Source organism: Palaemon carinicauda, chromosome 1 (assembly GCF_036898095.1).
Source record: "Palaemon carinicauda isolate YSFRI2023 chromosome 1, ASM3689809v2, whole genome shotgun sequence".
NCBI classification, from domain to species: domain Eukaryota; kingdom Metazoa; phylum Arthropoda; class Malacostraca; order Decapoda; family Palaemonidae; genus Palaemon; species Palaemon carinicauda.
In genome coordinates, this window is record NC_090725.1 from 131,872,178 (window position 1) to 131,893,876 (window position 21,699).

Genomic DNA, 21,699 nt, shown 5'->3' on the forward strand with positions numbered 1-21,699 from the left:
TAGTTTAGGACAGTACACTAGTGCTGTACCTTCTCCGAACTAACCTACCCTAGGCTGGAGAATGAATTCTTCCTACACCTGGGATAGTGCTGGTTCTGGAACAGAAACCCCCACCCCCCCTGGAGTGTCGGCAAAGGCTACGCCTTCCCCCACACTCCCCCTCAGGACCCTCGCCCCTCCCCCCTCTGTCCTTTATTGTTGGCCTACCCATCACACCCCTGTCCGCCGTCCTACAGCTCTACCGCGTGCCGGCGGGTTGTGGGTTCGGCTTGGTGCTTCGTTGGTTAGTCCGAGCTGCTACGCTTCCAGCATATAGTTAAACTATGGGATTGCCTAGGCAAATCGGTCTGCCGGAGGAAGACCTCTCTATCTTAGAGTGTTCTTCGGTCCTCCCTTGGGCCGCCGTCCGCAATTCTAGCCGACTGCCGGCTCTGTTGGGGCTGGATGAAAGATTGCCTCCCTCTCTCTTTCATTTGAACACTCCTTCCGGAGGAAGACGAGGTCTGGGTAATGAGCTACTACCCTTCCCTCCCTCTTCTCCTATCCTTTCTCTCTACCTATCAGTGCCGGTCCACTGCTGCTACCCTGCCAGCAACAGCCGTCAGTGTAACCTGGTATCCTGCCTGTCTCATTCATTAACGTCAGTGCTGGAATACCTTCGCCGGTTGCTTGCCGACTGCCGGGGGGCGCCGACATGCCGGCGATCTGCCATCATCCTGAGGTTCCTACTCTCTCTGCCACATAGACTGATGACAGGGAGGGGTTTCCCCCTCGATGGAGATTTGCCAACGCCCGGCGCGCTTCTGGCATGCCGTCACGCTGCCGGTGCCACCTAATCATATTACTTCAGTGGACTGTCACCTCTTCCCAGCCGGCCTTGTGCCAGCAGTGACTATTGTATAGCTATATACGATAGCCAGTACATCTATGGTATAGTACATACCCTAGACAGAAAACTATGGTGTATAGTTGTGCAGTAAAATTTTCCAGCATACTCTGTGCATCCATGCACAGTCCCTTGCCGGGACCTACCTGAAAAGGGAGGAATCATTTCTCTCCCTTTTTCTCCTAGACTGAATGAATTCAGCTCCCCCTTTACCATGACTAATTCCCCGGTGGAAGTCTAAGCTTTGCTTAATCCAATATGGATATTCCTTCCATCTCTTTAGGCTCTTGAAGAGCCCCTAGAATTAGTTATGGTGTGGGGTCACGGCAATTTGCTGGGCGGGATACACATGTATGTGTCTTTTCTGCTTCTTTTCCAGCTTACGTATCCTAAGCTTACACTTGAAAATTAATCTTATATTAAGTTAAGTAACTTAATACTAATCTAAGATTACTCTAAGTCATTACTTTAAGTCTTTGTACATGACTTCCGTAGACTCATGTCCCTCTTTCTTTTACAGGAGGAGTATATCCGGTGTGAGAGAGCCTTCTGCAGCGTTCGGCGCACGGACTTCTATGGCCACCTGGCGTGCCGAACCCACACCAGCTGTTCCATCTCCAAAGGGACTCTTCGGTATTGGGACCCGCAGGTCTGCACTGTTTGCAAGGACCTGCTCCATGAGGCGTTTGAGGACCCTCCATAAGCGGAGGCCAGGGACATTGCCCAAGATAAACTGCGTAATGGGTGCGTGGTTTCCAAAAGAACGCCACGGGGCCCTATCTCCCGAGTGAGAAGATGAAAGCTTTGCTCTTCCCAAAGGCATCTGCGGATGCTGTCATCCCCAAAGCCGAGATCCCCTGCGTCCAACTGACGGTCGAACTGGATGTATCGAACGCACTGCAAGACTTCCATCTTGACGAGGTGGAACAAATGTCGGAAGTGTCGGACACCACCAAAAGGACCCTGATGGCCGAGGGTCAAGAAGAGGAGGAGCATGTGGAAGCTCCGGACTCTGAGGGCGAAGTTGCCCGCACCCCCTCTGTTACTTCCGTTGCTGTAACAGAACCGATTCCCTCTACCTCTTCCACTTCTACTCCGTCGTTAGTGGAAAACCAGGACGGTCTCCAGGCCCTAGTGGCCCTCCTGGACGAGAGGTTCCACAAAGGACACGAGGACCTCAAGAGGAAGATTCTCCGTCTATCGAAGCAAGACGGTCAAGAAGATCAACGTCAAGGATCTTCCCCCTTGCTCAGTGACCAACCCCTGGAGGCATGCAGAGCACATGCTAATTACGAGTGGACGAATTTTCGACAATGACAAGCTAGGTGCCGTTCCCCTTGAAGAGGTGGAGTTTTGGCCTAGTTTCGAATCTAATCCGGACTGTTACATCTGTCTCAAGTCCGAGCCAGCTTCCAAGGAGGAAACCGAGCCTAAGGAGGTCATAGTCTTTGACCACGCCAAGGCTCAATCTCTTCTGGCCGGCAGCCTTAAGAGCAAGGGCTACACATACTCCAAGGTGCCGGCCCTAAGCAAGAAACACCCATCCTCTCTTTCTCCTGCCACCATGGTCTTCACTTTTGCTGAAAAGTCCTTGCTGGCAGTGTTGAAAGCGGTGGAGGAAGGGAAACCCTGCCCTACATTGGAGGAATGTAGGCCCCTCTCCCTCGCCCTCCCTCCCAATGACAAGAACTGGAAAGACATCCAGTTAACTTTCTCGGTAGGAAAGTTGGAGGCTAACGTCGCAGGACGGCAGTTTAACGAGAACCTCCCTAAGCTCTACGAATACCTTCTGCGTCGGGAGCTGGATACGAAAGAGAGACTGGCCGCCTCCCTTTCTCACCAAGTGCAACTGGAGACGATGGCCAGGGACACTCGGACCCCAGACATGTACATGGTCTTAGCTAAGACACATCTCGCCACCCTGACGAAGGACTTTTATAGCTTCATCAGGGCCCGGAGAGCCTGTAGAGAATTCATGTTTGCGGACGCTACCGTCAAACACGAACCCCGGAAACTGATTTCCTCCAACATTTGGGGGAAAGACCTCTTCCCTAACGATCTCGTGAAAGAGATCGTAGACAGAGCCGCCACTGAGAACCGGAACCGGAACCTTCGCTTCGCTCAAATTCCGTTCTTTCTTTTCCCAAAACTGCCTTGCTAATTTAAGGGTGTGACTTACCACTTGTAATGTATTATAACACAAGAAATACAGTATATATGATTTTTGCATGTTTCCCTTTTTTTGCTTTTTTAAAGGTTAAAGGTTAAATGAATGATTTAAAGTTTTCAGGCATCCTGACATCTATGTTAAAGGTTAAAGGTGACTGGTTTCAGTTCCGGTTCCATCAGAATAGATGCTCACCAGAACTTCAGCCGGGCAAGCCCAACCCCCCACTGTGGTGCCCTACCACAGCAGTAGCCTCCCCAGTAAACAGCTTAAACTCACGGTCCTGGGCGGGGATCGATCTCTTGCCACGCGAAATGCTAGGCAAACACGTTACCACTGTACTATCTTAATCTTTGCAGATATTCTGCTTAAATAATGAAAAATTTCAATAATTTCTCAATCTAATTCAGCAAACCAGAAATTCATATCTATTACAGTTTGGCTGTACAGTACTAAGGCACAAGAAAAAATTTCTCTGCAGTAGTGCTATTCCACACCCCCCCCCAACAAGCAATGAGTCTAATATTGATTGTGTCATGAGCAGGATCACAAGAGGGTTATTACTTAACCTTTAATTTCAATTTTGCCAAGAAGAAAAATTCCTGAACAATTGTAGACTTGTTTCCTACACTTATAGAGAGAAACACTATTTTCCATTGTTATCATTTCAGTCAGCGTCATCAATTTTAAGGGAATTTTATGTAGTATGACATTTGAGTAACTTTTTCAGAATACAGTCAAACCTCTCGACACGAAAGAATCTGCTTACAAAATTTTCACTCTGCGAAACGAGATGTGAAGAATTTTATGACTCTCATCACGAAAAATGTTTCGGACAACGAAAGGAGGTACGGTGCGAGCGAGATTAATTTCAAAATTTGTGCGCCACCAGCCCGTAAACTCGCTACCATTCTCCCATGCTCCCATTGGTTATCTCCCTACTCAGATGCTAGTTACCACTATAAGATCCTCCTTTCCTATTGGTCAGTATTTACTGTACTGTATCCTATCATGCATCTACGCATTGGCGTTCCAATTTCTTTTTGTTTTGGCAGCAGTATCATATGCATTGCCTTAGTTTGTGATTTCCCTTTCGTAACTATTGTACTGTATCATGTGTAATATTACATTACATTACTACCCATGGGTCTCAAGAAAGTTGCTAATGTCCAGGTAAAGAAGAGGATGATGCTTTCTATGGAGACGAAGATGGAAAAAATCAAGAAATACAAGGCTTGCATGCGGTTAAGTGTGATCGCGAAGGAATATGGCTGAAATCCGTCTATGATAGGAGTGATCCCGAGTCATTTCAGGAAAATTTTAAAAGGTAGGCAGAAATAAGCTTCTTTGGACAATTTTTTTTTAAAAAGAGGTCTTCGGTACTAGAAGGCCAAGCAGAAGATAAAAAAACAAAAGAAAAGTGGCAGCGATGAAGGAAATATGTAATTAAATTTAGAAAATACAAAATGTAAAGTGACAAAAACAAAATTAGAAAAAGGCAAAAAAAAAAAAATTCATTTTAAGTGTATCGTAAAGTTAAGTGTTAATATTTCCTGCCATTTGTTAATGTGTTTCCTAAAATTAAGTATTAATGTTTTCTGTCATTCATTAATCTGCCTTGCAAAGTTAAGTGTTTACGTTTTCTGCCACTTGGTAACGTTTTCCGCCATTGGTCACCCTCCTCTACCACCACACACACTTCGCCTCACTCCAAAGGTAAGGTTCCAAATTTTTGTTACTGTATGTTTACTGTTTGCTCTAATAATGAATTTCTTTTCCAGGTTACCAACGATTCATTTATTATTAAAAGATCCAAATACAGTACTTGTCATACATTTAGTACTGTTTAGTGGTGTGTATCCTTTATATAATCATTTAATGTGGTGCTTTTGTAAGGTCTGGAATAAATTCGGCTATTTACATGTAAAAGGTGACTCAAAAGACGAAAAAATCACGTTACGAAAGCCATTAAGAAACTAATTAATTTCATGTTGTGAGGCATTACTGTATAATGTATACATACTTATTATGTCCTTTTACAACAATTTCATTTCTTCAATTAATTACACAACACCAATGACAAAGAAAACTAATAATGATATATAAAAAAAAAAAAAACAATTTGTCACTTATATGAGATAATAAGCTTCTATAACTGTGTAAGAGAATGGTATTGACATGCAAAAAACAGTGCAATTAGGGGAAAGCCAGTTTTAGTATAAAGTCAATGAATCACAGGAAACTACCTGATACTACCATAACAAAGTGATCACATGTAACAATTTTTGGTAGGTGAAAGACTTGAAATCATGTAAAAACATCATAAAATGTGCAAAAATAAGATTACTGAACCCCTTAGAATGTTATAGGATGTGTGAAACCATTTACATGTTTATCAGCACTCATGATTATGTTAGCAGTAAAGCTATAGTTTGGATCAGTGTTTTCAAATATCAGAACCCTTGGGCTAGATAGGAGTAACCCTTGATTGCTGGCCGGCAATAATGTTTTGCAACCTCTATGTAAGTTTTTATATATATCATCCCCCAAAAAATTACTATTGTTAATCTTCGTAATTCTCTTCTTAAAATTTAAAATTTCCTTATAAAATATGAATGAGATGAAGGTTAAGAGAAATTTCTTTTTAATTTTGTTTGTAAGATTTGTTAATAAAATCAATTTGCTAAAAACACTGAATAACTTTAAAAAGAAAAAAGATTAAATTACTAATAACTAATAATATAACACAACCAAAATAACATTCTTACACTTACCCATTTCAAAATTTAGGGAGCTATTTGAAAGCGAGGAATAGACTTTCAAAGGTCCCAAAGGACGAGTGGCTACAGGAGGCGTTAGTCGTCCAAAGTTTTCACCACTAATGCTAAAAGGAGCCGATATCCTGCAAAAACCTTGGAATTAGTTTATATTCATACAAAAGAAACATATCTTAACAAAATTCAAATTAAAAGTTAATTTGACAAGGATTATATACTGTACTTCCTAAAAGGCTACACTTTATCATAAAAAAAAAAATCTCCAACAAAATTCTCAAAATCATTCAAATATTATTGCTATGTCTTACATGAGTGTTTAAAAAGTCTCCAAATGAATCCAAAATAGTCAAGACTTACTATAACATCACAAATTTTTAAAAGCAATTTGTATTTTTCCTATCTATACAAACCTAAGTCATTTATGAAGGGAAATCTTTTCAGCGCGAGGTTCCCCGGACATAAAAATTGTTAACAAGGGTAATTAATGACAAGTGGAAGTGAAGGCCACAAGCCATGCTGCTTACCTGTCAAAGTCTTTTCACTTATGAACTTTTGGCTCAGGACTGAGACGGGTGATTGAGGCGAGAAGTTTAATATAAAGGATGAAAGTTTGTATTGCTAGGAAAAAATACAATTACTTTAAAGATTTGTGATTTGTCCTTACATATGTACACACCATCATCCTTAATGTAGGGAGACTTCCTGCTTGGTGAGTCAGAAGTCCCCCTAAAACCGAATTGGTATTAATTTTCGTCCCTGGAATTGTCAATCTACCTTGTCCCGCACGGGAGCAAAGGAGATGACTCCAGCAACTTCCTATCTTTCTATCGTTGGGATGAATAGGCTGATAGGGCCTGGCCTGTCCAAAAACATTGGCTGGTGGTAAAAGGAGGGATCCATTTCCCCTGAGAGGGTTTGAAATCCGGAATTATATACCTGGCATATGATGACCAAAGGGTTGGTATATATTCTCTAAGAAATACAGAATGGAGCTCAGAAATATAGTTTGCCAGCATTAAATCCGACCCAGCAAGTAACTCTTTGATAGCTACGTCCCTAAGATAGGGGCAGCAAGAATGGAGAAGAATAGACAGTTAATGCCCCTCCATTCCAGATTTATATTTATACATCACCAAAGACATTATCATTGTTAAAGGGAGAGATTAACCAGCACAATGAGTCACTCAATTCTCACAGAGCCGGCCCAATTAACATCAGGAAGAAAATTATCTTTTTCTATATCACTATTAAATCAGTTAATAAAATAAAATATCAAATATAATAGATAAAACATATATCAAACATAATGGATAAAAAGTAAATAAATTATGAAATAAAAATCTATAATAAATAGAAATCTAAATCTTGTCTGTAAAACCTCCTTTCTTAAAAAGGTTAAAATCCTAAAAACAAAAAAATTCTCATCTGATAAAATGTCTACAAAACTTTTTTCTTGCCAAAACTTATACCTCTCTCTCTTTAAAAACTTTTTAACAGATAAAAATATTTTATGGTTAAAATACACTCATACTCATTGCAGCTGGGTACTGGTTCAAAAGTGTGGACATCAGATAGCCATGTGTAAGTTTTGTGTGACCAATGTACAATCTGGCTAAATTACTTTGGTCTTCCTTTCTCTTTGCAATGATCATCCCCATAAACAAACAACTGGCTTTATTTCTTCTAATGCATTACTTTCAGATTCACAATTCCACTGACCTTGCCATTTTGTAGCTATGAAATGCTTTACGTGGGTAATATAATCTTTTATGGGCAGTTTAAAACCTTGCTTTAGTAAACTAGTTGAAATTTTAGCTGTAGCATCCAGTTTTTCTCTACCCACAACCCATCAAAGACAGAAATCCAACATATTTCTATATTTACCCAATGGGAGTAAAACTTGTCAAGGAGCTCATTTTGTTTTCCATACCAACTGATTCTTATGAGTGTAACCCTTTAGGGTTTCTATGGCACTACTTGAATCTGTATAATTGTGGTAACGTCCCTGACTGGTGATTGCCAGAATGGGGTTTGAGTCTAACTCAAACTTATTGGTTCCTTTGGTTGCTACAACCTCATCATCCTTGTGAGCTAAGGATGGGTGGCTCGGCGGAGCCTAAAGGTCTATATGCTGAGTCATCACCAGCTATTGCCTAGCCCTCCTTGGTCCTAACATGGGTGGAGAGGGGTCTTGGGTGCTGATCATATGTATATATGGTCAGTCTCTAGGGCATTGTCCTACTTAATAGGGCAATATCCCTGTCCCTTGCCTCTGCCATTCATGAGGGGCCTTTAAACCTTAAGATTCACCCTATATTCAATAGATTCAATATTCTAAATTCTAATATCATGACTTATAATTCAAATGTAAATACTGATGCTTCACTGGGTAAAGAGAGCTGACTAATTTTGTGTTAGGAGACTGCAGCACATCCAGCACCCATTAAAGATTTAGAGCCATCAGTATAAATAACATACAATAATGAGGTCCTTTTGAATGAATAAGCTCCAAGGAATGTTGTTTATGGAGACCAGGAGCATAATTATATTTCATTGACAGATAATAATTATGAGCATATTTTTGTTTTCTTTAAGGTTTGGTGGAGGAGAGAGATATGGTTGATTAATGTTCATTCCCATGTTTGTAGATTTTAATAACCCATTTGTTCTTATTGGGAATGATGGTTATTAATGTTTATGAATATGTCACTGAGGTGTGATACCTGATAGTAATTCTCTTGTAATATCACTCGCAGAAATATTATACAGAAGGAATCAGCAGAAGGGAACTTCCATCAGGACGACATGGATATCTCACCCAAAAATAGATTTTTCCTATGTCAAAATCCCTTCTTTGTTGGAGAATTACTGGATAGAATCTTTAATGCACTTCACATGGTTACAAAATTTTGATGTAGGGAGAAGGGTGGTTCTTCACTTTCACATAGCACTGAGATATTTGGGGTAGACCTAAAGGCTACGCTACAGTCTTAGAGCTTGAGTGTATAGTGGATCAAAAGACTGGGCTACCATAATCTATTCTCGATAAAAATAATGCTTTTTATATCTTCAATAAAGTTGATCTCTTTGCCCCCATATTGCATTAGACAACTTTTCCATAAGATTTAGTGCATTATTACATTTGGATTTGATGTAAGCTACATGAGTTTCCCAATTGAGACGAGTATCAAATATCTTTTAATTCAATACTTCACCATTCATTGTCACCTACTTAGCGCTTCATAGTCACCAGCCATGTAGGTCTGGGTCTTCTAACTCTTCTAATGCCTTGTGGAGCCCAGCTGGACATTTGGTGAACTAATCTCTCTTGGGGAGTGCAAAGAGCATGCCCAAACCATCCCCATCTACCCCTCATCATGATTTCATCCACACATGGCACTCGAGTAATCTCTCATATGGTTTCACTTATAATCCTCTCCTAACATTCAACTCCCAATATCCTTCTGAGGGCTTTGTTCTCAAATCTACTAAATCTATTGGATATTATTTCATTGTCATACCATGACTCGTATCCATAGAGTAACACCGATCTCACTAAACTGATATATAGTCTGAATTTTATGTGTAATTTCAGGCAATTTGATTTACAAATCTTACTTAACCTAGCCATTGTCTGATTTGCTCTTTACAATCTTTCACTAAACTAAATCTAAAGACCTTTTATTGGAGATCATAGTTTCTAAATACTTGAATGATTCTACCTTGTTAATCCTTTCTCTTTCCAATGATATTTCATCTTCCATTGCATATTCCATTCTCATCATCTCAGTCTTTCTTCTACTTATCTTCAGCTCAACCTCATGTGAAATTTCATGCATTCTAGTATGCAGCATTGCAAATCCTGAGATGTTCTACTAAGAAGGACAGCATCATCAGCATACTTTAGGTCTGCTAAATTTCTATCACCAATCCAGTCCATTTCTTCTACACCATCTCTGACTGTTCTACACATTACAAAATAAATGAGGAGCATAAACAACATAGGTGACAACACATTCCCTTGGAGTACTCCGCTGTTCACTGGAAATTCAGCTGATAGGACTCAATTAACACTAACTTTGCACTTGCTATGCTCATGAACAGACTTAATCAAATTTACATATTTAAGAGGAATTCGCTAACACAGGACTCCACAGAATTGGCCGGTGCACACTATCAAAGGCTTTTTCATAGTTCACAAATGGCATCAAAAGTGGATTTCTATATTCTATGCATAATTTGGTCAGTGCAACTTTTTCCTTTTCTAAATCCTGCTTGTTCATCTCTAAATTTTTCATCAATCTTTCTCTCTAGTCTCTTTAGAATAAGCATACTATATATTTTCATAACAACTGACATAAGAGTTATGCGTCTGTAATTATTGCAATCAGATAGGTCTCCTGTTTTGCCATTTTCACCAACACTCCTAACCCCAATTCATCAGGTTTTGCCTCTTCATGCCACATTCTACAAAATAATCTTGTAAGTAGTCTGGGAGTCACTTCATTTTCGGCTAGTATCATCTCGGTAGTTATTCCATCGTATCCAGGGGTTTTCCATCTCTTTAGTGTTTTGAGGATAGCTTCGACTTCAAACACACCGAATTCATTTATGGGCACATCAAATATTTGACTAAAAAATTTTATCTTATCTCATAATTAAATTTGAATGTTGCCTAATGGGAGGTTTAATTCTTGGGTTTTGCCTCCATCTAATATTCTTATAAAACATTATTGTTTTAGTTTTTTCTGCAGAAAGTCTTAAGGGGACCATTTTGCCATGGTGTTATGACATAACTTTCAGAAATCAAAAATAACTTTGTTTCTATGTATGCAGAAACATATCGTACAACAGCCATTATTTTTACAAATAATGAAAATATATCAGTCTTTAAATGATGACGTCATCCTTCCTGCGTCGTCTGCATGACTCGGTTTGACAGAATCGTCTTTGTCTGTTTATTTTTGCATAAACAGCATATAGCAATTTTTTCACTTATGTTTCGAAATCTCATACGTCTCGCAGAAGTGGAAGGCACTGGTATAGGGTATGTGAACGAAAACTACGAGCTAGGAGAACAGCAGCCAGAGTTTACAAAGACGTATAAAAATCATAATGCATGTGTTTGTTTACTTGCATTTCGTATGTACATTGTGTTTTTACAACGTCCTCGAGAACTTTATAGCATGGCCAATGTTACCTAAGGTCATAGAAAGAACAAAAAGTAAGCAGAGAGCAAGAAAAAAGAACCAAGAAGAGAGGGAAACATGAATAAGAATACAAAGCTGGAACATTCTAAATAAACCTCTGGCAACTCATGACACCCTTACGCCAAGTGTATTAGTAACCTTAGGATTTAGATAACTCGTTTAGGGTGCGTTTATGTAAGAATAAACAATAAAAGTACAAAGTAAGGTTATTATAATAATGATATTCTTCATTTCTTTTAAGAAAAGAAGAGAAATTTGTTGCAAATCTTTGGGAGCTCATAACTCAAAAACATACTTATTCACACTTATGTACATTTTTCTCATTTATTGTTCGATTTCAAAGAAAAAGATATTGAAATGAGGAATAAAATTCCCACAATTTTGTGTACCAGAATTTTCCTTTTTTTCTTTTTTTCATGAATATTTTGTCTAGACGAAGAAAATTAAGAAAATAATCATTAAAAAAAAGAGAAAATAAAAAATATGTCACATAGAAATTATTCAATTTATGAAGAAGTTTTGATGGTATGATTTTCAAAACAATTGGTGTCATAGTAGTGGAGAAAAATGTACCTAAATATATTTCTTTAAATCATGATTTTTGCTAATATATCCAAAGTTTTTTTTTATCAAATGTCTTGAAATTTTTATATGATGAAGGTATTATATGTCTAAACCATATAAAGAAATTGTGTATTTTGAAAAATTAGAAAAACAAAATTCAAGGCATGGCAGATGGTCCCCTTAAACCAACAGACGCAGTCGAAATTTCTATTTTTCTAATGGAGTTGTTTAAAATTCTTTGTAGGTGACAACGACTGTTCGAAAAGTAATACATTGCAAAGTCGTCCACGTAAAGACTACTTTGCACTCCTTGGGACATTTGAGCAACTATTCATTAATTGCCAATGAAAAGAGAGTACCACTTAAAACACCATCCTTGGGACACACCACAGTTAAGGCATTAGGTTTCAGAATAAAAATTCTCTATATGAGTTTGAAATGCTCTTCCACTGATGAAATTTCTAATAAAAATGGGGCAGTAACCTCAAAAACCATTATCATGTAAGGGGATTAGTATTGAATTCCTCGTAGTAGTATCAAAAGCCTTTTAAATGTGTAAAAATATGGCTACAATAATTTGCTTTTGTTCAAAACCTCTACAGATCTCTTTGATTGAGACCCAAATTGTGAGGCTGATTAAATGTTTTTATGACATAAACCCCAATTCTGTCTATAGTTTACCATTTATTCTAGTAATTTGCAAATACAACTGGTCAATGAAATGGGTCAATAATTGTTTGGGTTGCCATGATCTTTTCCAGGTTTAGCTATTGGAATTACTATTGCAGGTTTCCATGTCTTTGGAAATATTTGTTTGATCCCAAGATAATTATAAAATTTCCAATAAATAGGATTTTACCAAAGGAGCTAGATTTCTTATAATATCAAAATTTATATTACTTTTACAAGGGGCCAATGAACTACAACTTAATGGGGTAAATTCAAATTCCTCCCAAGTAAATCTTTTATTATAATAGATATCTTCCACTGTATCAAAATTTATTGCAATTGGTTCTTTTCTTTTAATATATCGAAAGTGATGATTTAGATTATCAGTACTGTTTATGCTTTTAATATTTCACCCAATAATATCCGAGATGGTTTGTGTATCATGAATTGGGGGAACATTATGAATTAAAGCATGTCTTGAAGGTTTGCTAGAGGAACCATTAATATTCCTGAATTTCTGCCATACCTTTTGCATAGGGGTATTTATGATACGAATATTTTTGGCATATTATCCTTCCTTTTATTGTTTCTTTTCTAAATTTACCAGATATCTTATTCAAATATGGTTTTAATAAATTAATTTCTATTGCTATATCAACCAGTTTATTAATTGTATCTCCAAATATAAGGGGACCAATACTCAAATTCTTAAACCTCTTATTCAAGGTTTCTAATTTTCTACCAATTGCATGCTTTTCCTTTATTAGTTGGGCCAACACCATGGTGCTGAGTGTTTTATTGGTCAGGGACTAGTTAGAAGCATAGATTTATCAGCTGCTTGTTTAATGAAGTCTACAAAAGATTCATTCGTTTCCTCATGATATGCTGAATAACTGAATGGAGGCACTTGACTTGCACAAAATTGGAACTTATCCCAGTCATCTTTATTTGTATTATAACGCTGAGTGGGAGGACTTGTTTTAAATCCTATCAGAGTGGAAAATGGTCACGACTATAAAGTTTGTCTAGCACATCCCATTCAAATCAATCAACAATATTGTTGGAACAAAGAGTTAAGTTTATTGAGGAATATGTTCCATGAGTTTTAAAATAATACGGGCTGGAATAGTATCTTCCACCTTTAATATACAGTGGTTGAGGTTATAATCATACACTAGTTGTTCATCCTCAAAACCACTTATATCGCCACCAACACAAGTAGTGTCCCAAAGAGGGTTGTAGGCATAGAAGTCTCCGATAAATAGGAAATCTTGCTTATCTGGGAGATCTTTGATTAGATTTGCCAAATTATAGTTACAAGAGGGTTGGTTGTATATATAAATATTAAAAGAGTTATTTAAATGTACTTTAATTCTGAAGTGTTAAATTTCTTAGCATCATAAGTTACTTTATTATGAATATAGATCACGGTCCCTAATGCGTCAGCTGAAGGGACTGAGTGAGATGCTAAGTTGCAGTTTCCTACTGCAAGAACAGCATCGTTAGTATGCCGTAGGCATATTGCAATAGGGTTGATTTTTCAATAGTCTTTGAATTTCCCTTGATGTAAATGGGTTTTAAGATCATTCCCATTTCACTGAATTAAGCAAGGACTGAATTTCCACTCGATATAGCCTTATTTCTGCTTATCTTGTTGCAGTTGGGCTTTTCTTTAACTGCACTGCATTATTTTTCTATTAGGTTTTGGTTGTTTTGATATAGCTTTCTGATGTTTAGTTGCATCATGATTTGCTTTCTGGTTATTTGGATTTTGGTTAAACTTTTATATATATATATATATATATATATATATATATATATATATATATATATATATATATATATAAAACTTTTCAAGATGAAGAGTGCCTGTTGCACACTTCTTTATTAGATGATCAACACACATACAACCAGTATTGTGAGTTTCTAATTCCGTCAACTACCTGAGAATCACATAGGTTCCTATGGACCTCGACTTCTACCACTAGTTTGGTAGGTTGATTGGTTCTAAAGTTCGGTTCAGGCTGAGATGACGGTACAGTTATAATCGATCCTTTCTGTAAATTGACACTAGAGTGAGCCTTTTTCCTTTTGGTTAAACAGTTATCATTACTTGCTATTTTTCATTTTGGAGAAGTTCCACTTTAATGTCCACGTCCTTTCACCCTACAATTTGATTTTGGGGGTTCAAGTTCAACCCTTTCCACTTTGGAAAGAATTTCCGAGTTTTGGGCTGTTTCATCAGTTGTTAATGTCAAAATCATTTAATAACTTTGGGTAGTGCTGCTATTTTCTTTTTTCAGTTGATATATTACATTGCATGTCTTTAGACGATTGTTTATAAATATTGGCGACAGTGGAAGAGCATAATTTCAAATTTGCAGGCTTAGTATTTCTACCTTGCAAGGCTGTGAGAATAGAATTATATAGTTTTCTAGATTTTGAAGGACTTGGTGATAATGAGGAGTTTTCAGTAATGTGAAACTCAGGAACATGTGAAGAATAAGGAATTCCGGAGTTATTTGTTGAATCAGGTGGATTGGATACTACTCTAGCATATGTTGAACCATTACCGGAAAGATTTTTTCCCGGCTGAACAAAAGTAATATGTTCATCATTGGCAGTTTCAATTATGGCTAGTTTCAGCTTGTAATTGGGGCAATGTTTTGAGATTTGAGAATGGGTTCCCTTGCAATGAAGACAAAATTTGTCTGCCTTGCATTCTGTAGAGGTCATGGAATTTGGATCAGTTAAAACATCTTTTTCCATTGGTGGATTTGACATTGACATGGCTATAGTCATTACAATCATAACACTGCATTGGTCGTTGATGCAATTTCTTTACGGAAATATTTGTGTCAGATTTTCATGTAGTCAGAGAGAAACGATGAAGCAAATACAAGTAAAACTGCATTGTTAGTACCCTTCAGTTTCCTAACTTTGAGAATAGATGAAGGGCACCCATTAAGTATTTCCTCTTCTAAAACTTCATAAAGGTCCTTACTATATGTAATTCCTTTAGCATGGATATAATTTTGGTGAGAAAATGCTCTTTCAATAATATCTATAGATGATAGAACCAAATTATTCGGTAAATCTGTTTGGGATTCGTTGCCAACCCTAGCCAGCAAACATCGACCACATTGTTTCAATATACCTCGGGGAATCTTACCAACTTTGTTTTCTAGGCACTTGTAGCCCTTAATGATATTATCACGCACATTATTGGATGAAGCAACTTACCAAATTGGTTCTGATATGATTCTAGGGGACATTTCCTGAACTTCACCATACAAGGCTGTGAATTTTCATGTGACAGGAGAAATTAGGAACAAAGCCATCCTTAACACTCAAGAAAGTAATCCAAGCTTCAGAGGAATCCTTTACAGTGACATAATCCTCAAAATCTTGCCTATCTTTTGACAGATTTAACTTCATTCTTTCAGTCTTTCCAAAAGGTTTGAAAAGACTGAATAAGTGTTTATAATTGATATTGCAAGCAATTCACACAATACATAACTGTTAAAATTTCATTTCTATTGCCAAAAATTTTAATCCCATGGCATTGTGGAGTATATGAAATAAATAGATCCAGTGTATAAACAATGGAGGTATGGTTATCCACGGAGTGATCTTTTTTGGTCCTTAAGTCGTCAACATGAAGGGAAGATATGGCTAGAGCAGAAGCGTCAGGAAGGCTTTCATTACCAGCATTAGCAGAAGTCATCAACATGAAGGGAAGATATGGCTACAACAGAAGAGTCAGTTAGACTTTCATTACCAGCATTAGCAGAGGTTGTCAACATGAAGGGAAGATATGGCTAGAGAAGAAGGGTCAGGAAGACTTTCATTACCAGCAGTAGCAGAAGTTGTGAACACGAAGGGAAGATATGGCTACAGCAGGAGAGTCAGGAAGACTTTCATTATCATCATTAGCAGAAGTCATCAACACGAAGGGAAGATATGTCTAAAGCCGAAGAGTCAGGAAGACTTTCATTGCCAGAAGTTGTCAACATGAAGGGAAGATATGGCTACAGCAGAAGGGTCAGGAACGCTTTCATTACCAGCATTAGCAGAAGTTGTCAACATGAAGGGAAGATATGGCTACAGCAGAAGAGTCAGGAAGACTTTCATTACCAGCATTGGCAGAAGTTGCCAACATGAAGGGAAGATATGGCTACAGCAGAAGAGTCAGGAAGACTTTCATTACCAGCATTAGCAGAAGTCATCAACATGAAGGGAAGATATGGCTAAAGCAGAAGAGTCAGGAAGACTTTCATTACCAGAAGTTGTCAACATGAAGGGAAGATATGGCTACAGCAGAAGAGTCAGGAAGACTTTCATTACCAGCATTTGCAGAAGTCGTCAACATGAAGGGAAGTTATGGCTAAAGCAGAAGAGTCAGGAAGACTTTCATTACCAGAGGTTGTTAACATGAAGGGAAGATATGGCTACAGCAGAGGAGTCAGGAGGACTTTCATTACCAGCATTAGTAGGAGTCATCAACATCAAGGGAAGATATGGCTAGAGCAGAAGAGTCAGGAAGACTTTCATTACCAGCATTAGTAGGATTCATCAACATAAAGGGAAGATATGGCTAGAGCAGAAGAGTCAGGAAGACTTTCATTACCAGCATTAGTAGGAGTCATCAACATAAAGGGAAGATATGGCTAGAGCAGAAGAGTCAGGAAGACTTTCATTACCAGCATTAGTAGGAGTCATCAACAAAGGGAAGATATGGGTAGAGCAGAAGAGTCAGGAAGACTTTCATTACCAGCATTATTAGGAGTCATCAACATAAAGGGAAGATATGGCTAGAGCAGAAGAGTCAGGAAGACTTTCATTACCAGAATTAGCAGAAGCCGTCAACATGAAGAGAAGATATGGCTAGAGCACAAGAGTCAGGAAGACTTTCATTACCAGCATTAGTAGGAGTCATCAACATAAAGGGAAGATATGGCTAGAGCAGAAGAGTCAGGAAGACTTTCATTACCAGCATTAGTAGGAGTCATCAACATAAAGGGAAGATATGGCTAGAGCAGAAGAGTCAGGAAGACTTTCATTACCAGCATTAGTAGGAGTCATCAACATAAAAGCAGAAGAGTCAGGAAGACTTTCATTACCAGCATTAGTAGGAGTCATCAACATAAAGGGAAGATATGGCTAGAGCAGAAGAGTCAGGGAGACTTTCATTACCAGCATTAGCAGAAGTCATCAACATGAAGGAAAGATATGGCTAAACCACAAGAGTCAGGGAGACTTTCATTACCAGGATTAGCAGAAGTCATAAACATGAAGGGAAGATATGGCTAGAGCACAAGAGTCAGGAAGACTTTCAGGTGCTACTATAGTGTGAGGTCTACCGCCATATGTCGCCTACCCAGGTGGAGAGTGAGGTCTACCGCGTGACCAGCGTCTCAGAGCCCCGCACCTAATCATCGAATATGTGAACTGCCCAAATCCATAAAAAAACGTGACCTGTCCACGTGACCTGCCCATATAAAAGGAAGCAAATGGAGCTCCTAAAGAGCTACGGGCCGACCAAGGGAAAGGCCCGTGCCAACATGAAGAGTTGGCTGTAATACACTACCACCGCTCCTAAATCAGTTTTTCCCTCGGACTATAAGATATCATCGATTGAGGGTACTAAAAATGTTGCTGAAGGAGTTTTATAGAAGAAGCAGGTCCATGCCATAAATGTGGTTCTGTTATGCAGGAAAAAAGAAAGCGTAACAGAGGAGGAGAATTCAAGCCTGTGTTACGTTGCCCTCCAAAGGGTTGCAAACTACACGGTCTGTTCGTACAGGAAATAAATTTTTCCATTATACGGACATTAACAACAAATTGCACTGCAGCCTAAGCCTGTGTGAAATATTATAATTAATATTTCTCTTTGTATTTGATATACAAAACGATGATTCTGAAGAGAATGCGAGGTGTTGGTCGTCAGCTGTTCCAGTCTCGTCTTGATCATTTTTGCTAGAAGGTGAAGAGAGAAAATTCCAATGATCTATTTGTGTCATTCTTAGAAGATGTACGAAGTGTGCATCGCTAGAATAAATGTATGGAAATATATGATAACCTGTTAGATGTGCGAAGAGTTTATCGCTAGAATAAATGTATGGAACTATATGATAACATGTTTGATGTACGAAGAGTGTATCGCTAGAATAAATGTATGGAAATATATGATAACATGTTTATTTTTATCTTTATTCCCTTTTATTTAATGTAATCAGAAATCCAATTATCTATTTAAGGCATTTCTAGGATATGTTTAAATTAAGTGTTTATTGCTTAAACAAATGTATGAAATGTGTTTTATCTATGAGGGACGAATAATTCAGCAGTAGACCTCACGCTATAGTACTAACGGGAGGTAGATCTCACGCTATAGTAGCACCGACTTTCATTACCAGCATTATTAGGAGTCATCAACATAAAGGGAAGATATGGCTAGAGCAGAAGAGTCAGGAAGACTTTCATTACCAGCATTATTAGGAGTCATCAACATAAAGGGAAAATATGGCTAGAGCAGAAGAGTCAGGAAGACTTTCATTACCAGAATTAGCAGAAGTCGTCAACATGAAGGAAAGATATGGCTAGAGCACAAGAGTCAGGAAGACTTTCATTACCAGCATTAGTAGGAGTCATCAACATAAAATGAAGATATGGCTAGAGCAGAAGAGTCAGGAAGACTTTCATTACCAGAATTAGCAGAAGTCGTCAACATGAAGGAAAGATATGGCTAGAGCACAAGAGTCAGGAAGACTTTCATTACCAGCATTAGTAGGAGTCATCAACATAAAGGAAAGATATGGCTAGAGCAGAAGAGTCAGGAAGACTTTCATTACCAGAATTAGCAGAAGTCGTCAACATGAAGGAAAGATATGGCAAGAGCACAAGAGTCAGGAAGACTTTCATTACCAGCATTAGTAGGAATCATCAACATAAAGGGAAGATATGGCTAGAGCAGAAGAGTCAGGAAGACTTTCATTACCAGAATTAGCAGAAGTCGTCAACATGAAGGAAAGATATGGCTAGAGCACAAGAGTCAGGAAGACTTTCATTACCAGCATTATTAGGAGTCATCAACATAAAGGGAAGATATGGCTAGAGCAGAAGAGTCAGGAAGACTTTCATTACCAGCATTATTAGGAGTCATCAACATAAAGGGAAGATATGGCTAGAGCAGAAGAGTCAGGAAAACTTTCATTACCAGAATTAGCAGAAGTCGTCAACATGAAGGAAAGATATGGCTAGAGCACAAGAGTCAGGAAAACTTTCATTACCAGCATTATTAGGAGTCATCAACATAAAGGGAAGATATGGCTAGAGCAGAAGAGTCAGGAAGACTTTCATTACCAGAATTAGCAGAAGTCGTCAACATGAAGGAAAGATATGGCTAGAACACAAGAGTCAGGAAGACTTTCATTACCAGCATTATTAGGAGTCATCAACATAAAGGGAAGATATGGCTAGAGCAGAAGAGTCAGGAAGACTTTCATTACCAGAATTAGCAGAAGTCGTCAACATGAAGGAAAGATATGGCTAGAGCACAAGAGTCAGGAAGACTTTCATTACCAGCATTAGTAGGAGTCATCAACATAAAATGAAGATATGGCTAGAGCAGAAGAGTCAGGAAGACTTTCATTACCAGCATTATTAGGAGTCATCAACATAAAGGGAAGATATGGCTAGAGCAGATGAGTCAGGAAAACTTTCATTACCAGAATTAGCAGAAGTCGTCAACATGAAGGAAAGATATGGCTAGAGCACAAGAGTCAGGAAAACTTTCATTACCAGCATTATTAGGAGTCATCAACATAAAGGGAAGATATGGCTAGAGCACAAGAGTCAGGAAAACTTTCATTACCAGCATTATTAGGAGTCATCAACATAAAGGGAAGATATGGCTAGAGCAGAAGAGTCAGGAAGACTTTCATTACCAGAATTAGCAGAAGTCGTCAACATGAAGGAAAGATATGGCTAGAACACAAGAGTCAGGAAGACTTTCATTACCAGCATTATTAGGAGTCATCAACATAAAGGGAAGATATGGCTAGAGCAGAAGAGTCAGGAAGACTTTCATTACCAGAATTAGCAGAAGTCGTCAACATGAAGGAAAGATATGGCTAGAGCACAAGAGTCAGGAAAACTTTCATTACCAGCATTATTAGGAGTCATCAACATAAAGGGAAGATATGGCTAGAGCACAAGAGTCAGGAAAACTTTCATTACCAGCATTATTAGGAGTCATCAACATAAAGGGAAGATATGGCTAGAGCAGAAGAGTCAGGAAGACTTTCATTACCAGAATTAGCAGAAGTCGTCAACATGAAGGAAAGATATGGCTAGAGCAGAAGAGTCAGGAAGACTTTCATTACCAGCATTAGTAGGAGTCATCAACATAAAATGAAGATATGGCTAGAGCAGAAGAGTCAGGAAGACTTTCATTACCAGCATTATTAGGAGTCATCAACATAAAGGGAAGATATGGCTAGAGCAGAAGAGTCAGGAAGACTTTCATTACCAGAATTAGCAGAAGTCGTCAACATGAAGGAAAGATATGGCTAGAGCAGAAGAGTCAGGAAAACTTTCATTACCAGCATTAGCAGAAGTCGTCAACATGAAGGAAAGATATGGCTAGAGCACAAGAGTCAGGAAAACTTTCATTACCAGCATTATTAGGAGTCATCAACATAAAGGGAAGATATGGCTAGAGCAGAAGAGTCAGGAAGACTTTCATTACCAGAATTAGCAGAAGTCGTCAACATGAAGGAAAGATATGGCTAGAGCAGAAGAGTCAGGAAGACTTTCATTACCAGCATTAGTAGGAGTCATCAACATAAAATGAAGATATGGCTAGAGCAGAAGAGTCAGGAAGACTTTCATTACCAGCATTATTAGGAGTCATCAACATAAAGGGAAGATATGGCTAGAGCAGAAGAGTCAGGAAGACTTTCATTACCAGAATTAGCAGAAGTCGTCAACATGAAGGAAAGATATGGCTAGAGCAGAAGAGTCAGGAAAACTTTCATTACCAGAATTAGCAGAAGTCGTCAACATGAAGGAAAGATATGGCTAGAGCACAAGAGTCAGGAAAACTTTCATTACCAGCATTATTAGGAGTCATCAACATAAAGGGAAGATATGGCTAGAGCACAAGAGTCAGGAAAACTTTCATTACCAGCATTATTAGGAGTCATCAACATAAAGGGAAGATATGGCTAGAGCAGAAGAGTCAGGAAGACTTTCATTACCAGAATTAGCAGAAGTCGTCAACATGAAGGAAAGATATGGCTAGAGCAGAAGAGTCAGGAAGACTTTCATTACCAGCATTAGTAGGAGTCATCAACATAAAATGAAGATATGGCTAGAGCAGAAGAGTCAGGAAGACTTTCATTACCAGCATTATTAGGAGTC

General features: G+C 38.4%; 1 protein-coding gene across 5 annotated transcripts in view; it reads right to left on the reverse strand.

Annotated features, from left to right (window-relative positions):
• LOC137651648 (leucine-rich repeat-containing protein 40-like) overlaps positions 1-21,699 on the reverse strand; it is a 475,618-nt gene that overhangs the window by 328,169 nt on the left and 125,750 nt on the right. For all 5 annotated transcript variants that reach the window (XM_068384869.1, XM_068384890.1, XM_068384879.1 and 2 more), the window contains one exon: positions 5,828-5,955. In XM_068384869.1, the coding sequence (XP_068240970.1) occupies positions 5,828-5,955 (128 nt within the window). The remainder of the gene's footprint in view (positions 1-5,827; positions 5,956-21,699) is intronic.